A 12,894-nucleotide genomic window follows, 5' to 3' on the forward strand; every position below is an offset into this window, starting at 1 on the left:
AACTCATTTGTAAAAAGCGCACCCAGCTACTTCTTCCTTTTCCTTTTCCTTTTCCTTTTCCTTTTCCTTTTCCTTTTCCTTTTCCTTTCTTCTTTTACACAAGAATAAAAACATTCTACTGCAACTCCTCAATGTTTTAGTTGCTACACAAAACATTATGTTTGCTCTGGTAAACACCTTTTTTAGAGTATCTACACAAGAAAGAATAAAACTGACAGAGCAGTCATTTAAAAGTTAGCAACTGGTTTATTTATTTCTCCTCTACACACATAAAATTTTCAAAATACATGCTTAATAGTGAAAGGTTACCTTTACATGGGAAATCCCTTCAGAATTCTGCAACCCAGTTTAAGACATCACTGATGTCTGGCTCTGGGCATCCAAAAATGGAGACAAATGAACTTCACCAACTCCATGACCAAACTGATTAAATTAAAAGGCATTCATAGACAATGTTAGAGATCTACCTGTATGATCTGTTACTCACCTGCTGTTCTATTGCCTAGTTAACTCAAATGTTGGTCCAACATTGTTCCATACATCAGCTCCTACCCTGCGTGGGTCACAAGGCAGGGTATGCATAGCTCACTCATTCCAAACTACTGCAGCAGATAAAACCACAACTACTACCTAATTTGGCAAGCAAGAGACATTCAACAGTAAATACTTTAATTAAAGTGGGGAAAAAATAGGTATAGTTTTTTGTCTATGTGACCAAATAACTGGAATGCTGTTACATTTAGAGCATCTATCATCTCAAAGCGTTTCTGACTTAGTATCAATAATAACATGTAATCATTGCTCCAATAGACATCGGGTGGAACTTCAGTAAGAGTTTTCATTAGTAGCATACAGGATGCCTGCACAAAGGTCATTTAGAATATAAAGGGGGCAAAGGAGGCTGAACAGAAACTTTGGGAAGGAAGGCTGAAATATTAAGTAAAGAAGGAAAAAAGCTCATGTACATACACACACAAAAAAAACCCACAAGAAATTACCAGGCCATCTATATTACTAAGAAAAAAACAAAACTCATCCTTCACCCCCCCATCTCCCTTATCTCCCCTCCCAGGTCTTTGGTTTAGTGCTTTCCTTTAGTGCAATAACTTTAATGATGTGGCTCTTAATTATGCTGAAGTTTGACTTGAACTCACACAGTCAGAAGGAAAACCACAACCTATGGTAGTAGCCACTGACTCCACCTCCCCAAATACACAGACCTTATCTCAGTTTTCCCTTAAGGCACAACCACAAAGTGACTGTCCACTTGGTAAGAACTGATAAAATCAAAGCATAGCCAAAAGGACTCTGCTGTGCTTTTAATGTTCTGTTACATTCATGTCTCATGAAGTCCCAAAGCTGTTGCTATTTAAACAAAAGGACAGTGATCCTTTGCACATGACAATAATAAATGAATGCAATGCTTTTATAGCCTGTCCCGCAGCACTATGAATAAATGATCTAGACAGACATCCAACTCTTCACGTTCCTCTGATGACAATAATTCCTGACATTACTCTTCACGGTTTAACAGCCAACTCCTGAAGTGACGTCATGGGGAATTTTGTCCAAAGAAGAAACACAGCTGCTGAAGGTTTCCCTGTACCACGCCTGCTATATCCAACACTGCTGCCTGCTTCAGAGACACTCTGCTAACAAGTACATTTTCCTCCAGGTCTTCACATTTTAACTACATATTTATAGAGTGATATCATTGAAAAATATCTGTTGCAGGGAAGGAAAGCCTGAAACATACCAAGAGTCTCCTGTAGCGTACACAGTAGTGAGGGAGCAGCAAGGGAGGTCCTTAAAATGGAAGCTTAACCAGTAGTACAAAAACAGCTCCTTTGTTTGCATTACTTCCAAAACAATACTTGGGAAATATGCTCAGGTTTTGCTTGTTTGCCCCCTATCCCTCTCTCAGCACATCAGCAGTAAATTGAGAATGCTTTTTACCAACAGAAGCTCTGCTAACACAGTAATTACAAAGATTTCATTCATAAAATACTATGCGTAGAAATGCTAATCTCCTGCTTTAAGTAAACTTCAGCACTGTTGATTTCAATTCAGAAGGATAAAACACATTCAGTTGGTTACTTGTAATAGCCCTAGACAATCAAAACCCCCCCATTTCCCCTTCCTCTCTCATAAAACAAAACAAAACAGAAAACAATGATGCAAGTATTAAAAGAAAAAAAAAAAAAAACCCACAACAGTCCCTATTTAGGAAATAGGCAATTCAAACAAAAGTTGCCAGTGATGTCATTTCATTTATACGCTGCCTGAGTCACAGGTTCCTGAGGAAGTGGGAACACCTACAGAAATGCTGTATGAAAGTCAGACTTCCAAGCGTGAAATGAAAACAGAGACATTTAAAGACAAAGCAAAACCCTCAAGCAAAATCACAACTGCTTTACGGATTTTCTCTCACTCTCACACAAACTGCAAAGAAATCTGTGACTAGAAATTAATTTGCTTGTCCATCCACATCCTCTGCTACCCGGGAGGGGAAGACTGGGGAGGAGATATTCACAGGGGTTGGGAGGATGTGGGAAGAAGACAGTGATTTCCTGGCTGTCAAATACCAGAGGTCCAAAGACACTCAGAGAAGACAAGGAAGACTTGGAGCCTTCAGTGCCCATCAGTTCTTCCAGGTCCATGTTTGACAAGACATGGAAACAATTTCAGCAGCATTTCTCCACATAGTTTTAGCCCACACTGGTTTGATTTAGCAAGTAGAATTATTCCAGAAATGAGAAGCCAGCTTTCATTTCAAATGCACCAACCTCCTTCAGCACTGCCTCATCTCGGCAGGGACGCCAAACTGAAGGTTTTTAAGAGTACAAGCACTACACCAAAAAACCAAGTGAGGAAAACATTAGTGGCCTCCTCTGTGAGAAAGAATAACGCCTCCTGTTTGTTTTCTATGTAGTGGATAAAATCATTTCACAAATAAATTAGGAAAAAAAAAAAGAAAAAGGAATTATTCTGGTGAGATCATACAAAAATCAAGTGTCTGATGCTGAAAAACAAATAAGCCTGAATTACTGGGTGCTCCGAGGCTGCTGAAGAACAGCAGAAAGTAACTGCATGGGACAGCAGGGAAGTTAAACGGAATGACTGAATAAAAAATCATACTTTTTATCTGCAGCAGTAAAACACTCTATGCATGTGACCTTCAGTTACAGAGGCAAAGTCCATTGTACTTCATATCAACATCCTATCTAAGTATCTATTCAAAAAGCAAGTTGGAGCAGGCATTTAGACTTCTATAGCAAATGCTAACACAGTGTATACTCCCTGCCAGCCAGGAAACTCGTTCAGAAATCTTGACAGCCCCTTTCTATTCCCAAATTGAAGGAAGTGCCTGTAAGAAGGTACAACTGCAGATGAGGCCTGGCCTGACTAAACAGACTAAAATACACTTGGTACGTGAAGCTCAGACAAACAGTTGCTGGGAGCACTGACAGTGTTGTCAAAGAATATCCAAAACAATTCTATGAGTTGAAAGGGCAGTGCCAAAAACCTTCCGTTAAATACCTACAGGCCAGTGAATAAATGTGCTTATCTGATAATGTTATTTGAACTTGATCAGTAATGGAAATGTTAACAGCAATTCATTTCTATTTATTCTTATGATTTCTCACTCAATTAATGCCTAGAAATTGAATAAAAACAGAATAAGAACCATTTTGTTCCACAAGGGGGAAGAAGGCAACATTCAAGTTAGACAACGGAAGTTATTCCGAGACACACTGAAGTGCTTCAGAACATCAGGGACATCTGGGGAGCATATGTACAACAAGCAGCTCAGCCTCAGAACTGCATGTTACTGAAGTTAGAGAGGTAAGGAAACATCATATTAACCCTGAATTCCAAACCTTTAGATCTTGCATACTGTCGCAATTAAACAGATACACTGCATCTTTAAATTGAAAGTAACTTTAACAGGTAATCAAAGTTTTAGATATTTAAAGTAACTATTAATGTTTATCAGATTCTTAGAAAGATGTCCAGTTTTAAAGTTTCAGGTAATCAAAGACTGCAGTTAAGACTTTTACACTCAGCAATTCCAAAAGATAAAAACGCAGGTCTTTCCCTTTTAACTACCCAGTACCAATACATGATTTCAGAACTACAGAATGCCAATCGTACAGCTCATAGGTAATTCTGTATGTTGATCAACTACTTAAATATGCATATCACATGTTATCAATCTTACTGATCACTACCTGACCACCAAAAGATCAGTTTCCTATCAAAAATATATTTAATTCAGATATATATATATATGTATATATATATATATATTACAATGAAGTTAGGTAAACAGGACATTAGAGCTCAAAGCTACTTTAGTGATCACAAAAAGAAATACATGTAACAACTAATGATAACCTCAACATGTTTCTGTGAGTCTTCCTTTATCATGGGAATATAGGAGCTGCAGATGTCCTTGTTTTGTTGGTGAATTTGACAGAACATCCTCTGATGTGGCCTAAGACAGAAGCTGTGAAATTATCTGCACCAGATATTCAGAGCTTGTGTTAAAGGACATAAACCAAGCTAAATTAATTGGATTGACTAGATGGTCAATTAATTTTCATAATGTATAATAGAAATAAAGACCATTTGCCTCATAAAGCAGTTCTGCCTTCTTTTCTGAGCAAGTTAGTCCACAGTCTCCACAATATAAAGCCTTAAAATGAATTTCAATTATACTTCTAAATCCTATTGCAAGATAAAACCCAATAGATTGGCTTTCAGTTTTGTAGTAAGTTACTTTGATATTTTACAAATTCATTCTTACAAATTCTTGAGAACCCATCAAAGATTCTCACAGTATCAGCCACAATATCTGAAGACATTCCTGATGCTGCAGAAACTGAAATAAACTCCAGCCAAAATGAAGACCAGAATTGTTGTTTAACACCTGTAAAGATGTCTGGCACAGTTAGAAAATCAATGTCTTATTGTAGTAATACATTTAACTACAAGTTTTTAATGAATCAATGATTCATCCTGAAAGCAATTTTTACTACATAATAAAACATTCTCTAAACTTCAGAGAAGCATAAGTATGATACAGATCCATTTTAGTCTTTCCTGTATAAGTCAAACCACATTTCTTCCATAGTATGAAATAATGAAATCTTTACAGAGAATAACTTCTCTGTTGACACAGGTAATGACAATCTACTACAATAAAGAAAAGGGAATCAAATTGCACTATAAATATTTACTTTGCAATAGAAAGCAATGTGAAATACACTGCAAGTGTAGGTTTTTAACCTACTCCTGCTCCTCTGTAAATAAAGATGCAGTTTATTTCCCAACAGAATATTCTCAATCTTAATAACAAACTCCAATTAAAGGTGCCCAAGTGTTGGAAAGATGAAGAAAAAACATTCAGACATGCTGCTTAGACATGTCTGCTGACAAGCAAAATTAAAAGATGGAACAAATGAAATAGCAAAGTTTACTAAAGCAGCAAATGTTATATATGTCTTATTAAGAAAATGGATGAAGGAAAAAAAAAAAAAGGAATAATATCTAAACATAATCACATTACTTTTGTTATTTACATAATAAAAATGAAAATATGAAGAGTTCTATCCAGAAAATACTGCTTTTACAGTGAAGATATTCATGCCAGTATGTGGTTTACAATTGTCCATATTCATTGCAGTCAGAATGGGTAAGCAATCATTAACTTGTCGAGTAACAGATTTGGCAGCCAATGCAATTCAAAGTAGGTCATCTTCCACCTTATTCAGCTGATTTTCAGACTGTTTCATCATCGCTCATGTCCCAGATCTGCAACAAAAAAGGAAGTGTAATTTTAGTTTGTGGAGTTCAAATACACTTTTAATATACCTTTATAAAACAAGTATTACTATTTAAAAGAAAGAGTAAATAACATTTATGGACTACTGACTAGAACCAATGTTCTTAAAGATTTTTTGGAGGTTTAGTTCATGGCAAATATTCTCCTTCTGCTTGGTAAAGGCTTGCAGTAGCCTGTGATCAGGAAGGACATGGATACAAAGCTCTGAGCTAGATCTGGATCTGAACTACTTGGTTCTGATCACTTGAACAGAAAGAATGACCTCTGCCAGCAAAACCTGCCACCAATAGGAAGATATTCCTTCAGTATCTTTCAAATCCTTCTAAAAAATTCTGAGTTCAACACAGCAATATTGAATAACAGAAAAAAATAACTATAATTTTAATAAAACAAAATGTAATGTTTCTGGAATTTGAAAACATTCTGAAAAAAACTCTTAAAATCCAACCCCAGAAAGCAATTGCTCAAATACTTTTCTGCAATGTTACAAACCATAAAATGAAAACTCTGAATGGCAGGATTTTCTCAATTCCTAGAAGCGTTGCAAAATGGTGGTGTAAATCCTTATGGAAAATACTGAAGGAACAGTTTGTTTACAAAAGGAAAAAAGAGTTTTCATCCTGCCCTAGATGAGCAGCTCGCAGCTTGCCAAGGCAAACACAAATGTCCAGCTTACCAGTCAGGGTCAAGGATGTGGAAAAGAAATATGAAAAACAAAATCTTTAAATAGTGTTTATGGTATGATTCAAACTGGCAATAAGTAAGAAATTCAAAGTTCAGACTGATAGTCCATCTTTGTTGAGCCTAATTTTTGAAAACAAATCCCATATATTTTAACTCTCAAAATCACTCCCCAAGAAAGGCAATAAATACTTTAATAAATACCATGAGGTGAAACAAAGGCAAAAGTGAAAAAAAAGCGGACTGAGATCCCTAAAAGTCTTTATCTACTAAGCAGATGCACTGGGAGCAGTGCCAGCTTCTCTGCTCTGTGCTTTCCCATCATCAGTTCTGATCTGAACAGTGTGGGTGAGAAGGCAAGTACTCGCTGGTTTGTTTGTTTTTCACTAAGAAAGGCTGGTAAGGGTGCCAGTGACATGAGTAATTTTGTGATATGAAAATACTTCCATCCTGAAACTCTCTTGCTGTTCCATAGTTTCTATAAAGCTCAGAAAGCCTTTTGGCTCAACGCACGTCATGTGCAATGCCTGCATTACTGCAACAGTCCATAAGGCACAAAGAGCAGTTCTGACTACACAGTCATTTCTCTTGGTTGAAACCAAGGGGAAGAACGCCAGTTTGTTGATGTTTTTTTGTCCTTAATACTAAGGACTCTTGTGAGGGCCTCTAACAACTTGAAGACGTACAGTCCAAGCTCAGCTCCTGAGCTCCAGCACACAGCACAGCCAACAGTGCCTCCTAGGTAATGCAGGGCTGTGGGAGAAGCCTTACCCATGAAATGTATTCTGCTACCTGAATAATATAAGCTAGTCATGGACATTGAAAAACTAAGACCCCTGAAATACAGCATTACTAATAACAGCAGGATCATAAGGAGACTACATGGCTATGCAAATTTTGGCTGTTACTTCAAAACAGTGAAATTTCTGCAGAACAGAAATGGTGAATTACAGAAAGCAATGAAAGATAACGTTTAAAATGAGTGTAGTGCCAAGAATCTGATTCCCCAATTCAAGCCACGAATTCGGATTTTGTTTTCACTTCTCTTCTGTCCTACAGCACACCTGGGTTAGTCAATCTAAATGCAGCTACATGTGATGACAGGAGAAGTCATAAAATAGGAAGATAATAAACCAGCTGTCAAAGTCAACCTCCATCCAACCCCTTATATAAATAAATAAATAGCCTGGACAGACTACCTCAAAGCACCTGCTTTTTTCAAGCACATGTTTTCATATCTGAACTTCTTCGTAGAGGTTCCTAAATGTCAGATGCAAATTATGTCTATTCAGGATAAAATAATTCCAGAAGTAGTTTTCTTAAAATGACAAGTATAATTATCTTACATCATAGGAAGAACGGGGAAAAAACTCTGTACATTAATTCAACTGTTCGTAAGTTCCCAATGACTGTACACAGTTCCAGGTGGCATTTTCAATAATCCTACTGCACAGAGAAAGGGTTTTGCATTTCCTTCCTGCAGCAATAACAGCTGGTACCTGAAATTCAACCTCCATGGCCATGGTTCCAAAATTAGCATTCACACATGGAAAGAAGGCTTGGCATCCTAGAATTAACATAAGTCATTCAAATAGGTAACCTCTGTTTATCTTATAAACAAACCTGCAAGAATATCAGTGCATTCTGAGAAGATTTCTAAGTTTCTTGCCAGCAGCGATCCAGCAGCAATAGCACAGAAAGTCCACCTCATTAAGAGAGACAAAGCAAACAAACACACCACCCCCACACACCGCTTTCCACACTGAACTAAGATAAATTTACATACGTGTGCATCAAATACACACTGCTTAGAAAACCTTGGAATATCTTTATACAAACCTCAATATTTACTGTGCTATAAATGCTCCGAATATGGTTTAGAGGAAGGAAAATTCTACTGGCAGAGATGAAGCTGAAAATTAGATGTTACATGTAACAAACAGCACCCCTGGGTATCATATGAGAACATGCAGCTTCCCACATCAATTGCATCTTATCACATCTCACATCTCGATTTAGAAATGTACCCTTACTCAGGGAAGTGAAACAAACGACAAAAGAATACATTCAAACCTATGTTTAACTTGAAAGTAAATTATTTTATGTCTATTCAACACGATCTTCGTCATAGGCCCTAGGTTAAAGATGATGCTTTTATTCTACGCTCAACCAAAGAGAAAATACATCCAAACTTCTGACAATCTACTTCTGCAAAGTATTTGTGAACCTATACAGCATAATTCAATGAACTAAGCACAGCAGGCCACATCAACAGTCCTTGTGTGACTCCTTCAATATTCTTCCTGGTTCAGAGACTGCATCTTTCAGGAGTAACAGAAATAAAACTGCAACTTGAAATTCATTATATGGATACAAGTTCTGACATGCAGCTTTTTCAAGCTTTTCGGTATGGACTGAGGGATGCTAATTATAAAGTTCAGCACTCTCCTTTCATCTCAGATACCTGATGCACAGTAAGCACTACCCTTCATCTTACTGAAACTGAAAACAAACTTCAGGCATTCCGCATATTAAACAATTCCTTAACCATCCCCTTCTGCATGAGGGGGAAAAAAAACCAACATAAATGCACTATCAACACAGACACAGCATTCTTCAGCAGGGACAGTGTTCAGCTTTGCTCAGAACTCAGACCTAGCTGCATGACAGACCTTGCATAGCACACCACATAGTTTTCTTTGCTATCTAAGAAACGAAGGCAATGCACCTAAGTAAGCATTCCCTGTGCTCCCAGTAGAAACAGCATTACTTGCAGTGGTTCCCCCACAAGAACCGTTCAGATCCCTGTTCACAATGCTACTTAGTTCACACTGATGACTAATTTCTGGCACACATGCTAACAACATAAGTTTTCTTTTTTGTGTCTTGGCTAGAAACTTCACAGTCTTTCCTGTTCAGATGGTTTCATACCTCGCAATAATATTCAACTACACCAACTTTGTGCTTTTGTCGTTGGTGTCTGACACGTGTTTTCCCTTCACAGACATTGCAAAATTCTGTATTTTCAGTTCACAGACACAGCTTAAAATCTAGCTCAAGGTCACAAGGCGTCCTCATTTTGATCACAACCAACACCAATAATTATTCTGTGTTTCTCTTGCATGCGTGGCCCCACTTTTCATATGAACTGCAAACATTAGCCCATTGATTTCCATCTTGGCAACTGTGATCTGTTTAAGAGCCGTCTGATCACCTTTCAGGATTGACTTTCTCTCATGCCCTCTATTCTATCTGTTTGTTTGCTCTTTACATGACTAAAACTTTCTATAACCATCCAATTAAAAAAAAAAAAAAAAAGCATACTGTTTAACATTGCTGTTAAAATGCCTTTGACACATTTCCTTCCATTGTCTCCCTTTGTTCCAGGAAGAAACAAAGCAGAGAAGCAAACAAACACAAAGCTGATTTCTTTCCTCCTCCAAAGTAAGGTAACCTCTTCAAGTGCTTTGGAGCTGCAAAGGCCATTGTTCAGGGCACAGCACCTGAGCTGCTGGAATGATGTCTACCTATGAGGATATATTCTATAATGAAATCTTTTCCCCAGGCTCTTAAAGTCCGAGAACAAAGCAGAGCAAAATAAATGACCACCCCCCATCAAGAAGATGTGATAATTTCCATTAGTGTATTTTGGTGTGGGATTTGAAACATCATTTTACTACCACCAAAAAGCAACTATCCAAACACAACAAGAGTTTCAATGAAGCCACGAGTAAATTAAGTATTTTCACAGCAATTATTATCTCTGATATAAATCCTTGGACTGAAATGAAGATAAAAATGCTGATGTATATAAAAGTATACATTCAAATTTTTTTATCATCTCCCTTTTCTGATGAGCCAAGATGTTATATTTTTTAATATACAAAGATGTGTAAGTTTATACTCATTTAATTTCTGAATCCTGCAAAAAATTCACAATACGCAAATGCAAATTCACTTTAAAGTTTCGTGATCTTGTATAAGAGGTCTCAATCATACACATAAATGGATGCCCAAATAATTTCCAGCAGCAACACATCTGAATATTCAATTCCCACTACACAGACTTTGTTTTACTGTAAATCGGTAGAATTCACAGCAATGTGTAACTGATATTAAGACATGTGAGTGAGTCTGCAGGTCACACAAAATCAAACATTTCACAGTTACTGATTAAAAAAAGAGCAGCAGTTTTATGATAAGAGCTATTCAAGTGACCCTCAGAGGTAAACAATCCAGACAGCAACAAAGAGGTTATAAAACATAATACTTAAAGTACACTCGGCGCCGCAATATCGTCACAGGAATACAGGCTGGAGGATACTCATGGAGATCATTCTGTCCTGTCCTCCACTCAGAGCACGACCAACTAGATGAGGCTCAGGGTCTGGGCCAGCTATGTTTAATATGCTGATTTTTTTTCCCCCCTTCCTATCTAACTGGGATGTGTGATGTTGCATCCTGTGCCCATTGCCTCTCATCCTTTCATTCTGCACCTCTGTTTTCTCAGTACATTTCCACAAGGTAGCTAAGAAAAAAAAAAAATGCCCATAAGAATTTTGGTTATAGTGATTACAAGTTTTTTAGCTAGGAGAATCTTGCATGACTTTGGATTCTACAACTCTTAGTTACAAGTTCTCTTGTTCACCGCAGCAAGTCGAATGATGCAGCACACCACGCTATGGAGTTCTGCAATGCAGAGTACACTGCAGATGTGCTATAGCAAAGGTTTCCAACTGTTTGCAAGCCAAACAGCTTGTTTTGGCTTAAAATGGTCTTTTCCCCCCATATGGGATGACTTTGATCTTTTTGCCTACTATATAAATGCAATTACACTGAGTTTATTGGATCAACAGGGACCACAGAAAGAACGCGTTAATCCAATTGCTAGTGATAAGAATAAGAAGTTACTTTAAAAAGTCTGTTTTCGGGGCAGCAAATATATTTTGTGTGCTTTCAAAATGGGAATACAAACCAAGACTGCTCAATGAATTTCTCTAGAAGATTCATCTTAAAGCACACAACAGGTCACCCCTGCCCTACAGAAGTGTACTTTACCTCTCTGTGGCACTAAATTAACATTTTCTTTCTTTCTTTCTTTTTTCATTTCAACACCACCTCCTCCCACAAGGAAAAATACTGGAATATCCTTAAGAGGTTGGTCTGCATAACTTTGAACAATTAATCGTTTTAATTTAAACACAAAAATTTTTAAATATGGCAGGGCCTACAGGGAGATATTCTCATGCTGTGATTTCCAGCCAGCTGCCAAGGGAAGTTTGGCTACAATAGAATTCAGCTCAGACATCTCCAGAACAGCAAATTGCGGCTGAAAGCAGACCATGCTTTTCCTTTCGTGTAAAGCAGACCAGGCTCAAGCAACAGTTTGATAATGTGCTTTCTCTTCATATACATCCAAAACCAAGGTCAAACTCATTTGTAAACACTTAAGATCATGTTACGTTCAAAGGAAAAAGATCTTTCAAGTTGTGAATGTTCCTTATTTTTCGCTCAATTTATGAAGCTCTAAAATTCCTTACAGAACGTAATAAGCAGGAATTAAAAGGCATAAATGATCACAGATATTGCACAGGTGTAAACAGAATCACAGAAATCATTAAGGCTGGAGAAGATCTCTAAGATTATCTAGTCCAACTATGACTACCATGCCCACAAACCATGTCCCTAAATGGTTTCTTGAACACCAGAGATAGCGACTCCACCACCACTCCAGGCAGCCAATTTCAATTCCTGCCCTCTCTTTTCGAGAATAAATTCTTCCTAAAATCTACTCAGAACCTCCCCTGGCTCAACTTACAATGATTTCCTCTCATCCTATCACAAGTTACCTGGAAGAGACCAACCCCCACCTCATAACAACCTCCTTCCAGGGAATTACAGAGAGCAATTATGACTCCCCTGAGTCTCCTCTTTTCCAGACTAAACAATCCCAGCTCCCTCAGCTGCTCCTCATTCTCCAAAGATGACTTGACACGAACCAACAGACAAAAGTTACTCTTACAGATTAGAAAAACATTGAGCTATCACTTGCAAACCCTCTTTAAAAGTGAAAAAAATTCTGAGGAACACTGTCAGAATGTTAATTCATGTTATAGGTCTAAATCTACAAAATTAACAACATTGGAGCAAAGGAGTTTCAAAAGAAATGTTTTTTTTTCCTAACTGTAAGTATTAATTAAGCAGTCAATTATGCTTTGAAATCCTCTCCTTTTTTTTTCCTCTCACTAATTCCAGTCATCCTGGATATTAGATTAAATTCTACCTTTCTTTGAGATATACATCCTGATGATTTTAAAACACATTTATCATTGCCCTGTCTGCCCAGAGGTCCTTGGCAAAGTTCA

General features: G+C 37.4%; 1 protein-coding gene across 3 annotated transcripts in view; it reads right to left on the reverse strand.

Moving 5' to 3' along the window:
- Positions 1-226: 226 nt before the first annotated feature.
- ATG7 (autophagy related 7) overlaps positions 227-12,894 on the reverse strand; it is a 72,414-nt gene continuing 59,746 nt past the window's right edge. For 2 of the 3 annotated variants that reach the window (XM_015874778.2, XM_015874779.3), the window contains exon 19: positions 227-5,817. In XM_015874778.2, the coding sequence (XP_015730264.2) occupies positions 5,785-5,817 (33 nt within the window). In that variant the 3' untranslated portion in view covers positions 227-5,784. The remainder of the gene's footprint in view (positions 5,818-12,894) is intronic. The other variant, XM_015874782.2, reaches the window with a different exon arrangement.

The sequence above is a fragment of the Coturnix japonica genome, chromosome 15 (genome assembly GCF_054131305.1).
Source record: "Coturnix japonica strain WE chromosome 15, WE-NBRP24, whole genome shotgun sequence".
In the NCBI taxonomy this organism is placed as follows: domain Eukaryota; kingdom Metazoa; phylum Chordata; class Aves; order Galliformes; family Phasianidae; genus Coturnix; species Coturnix japonica.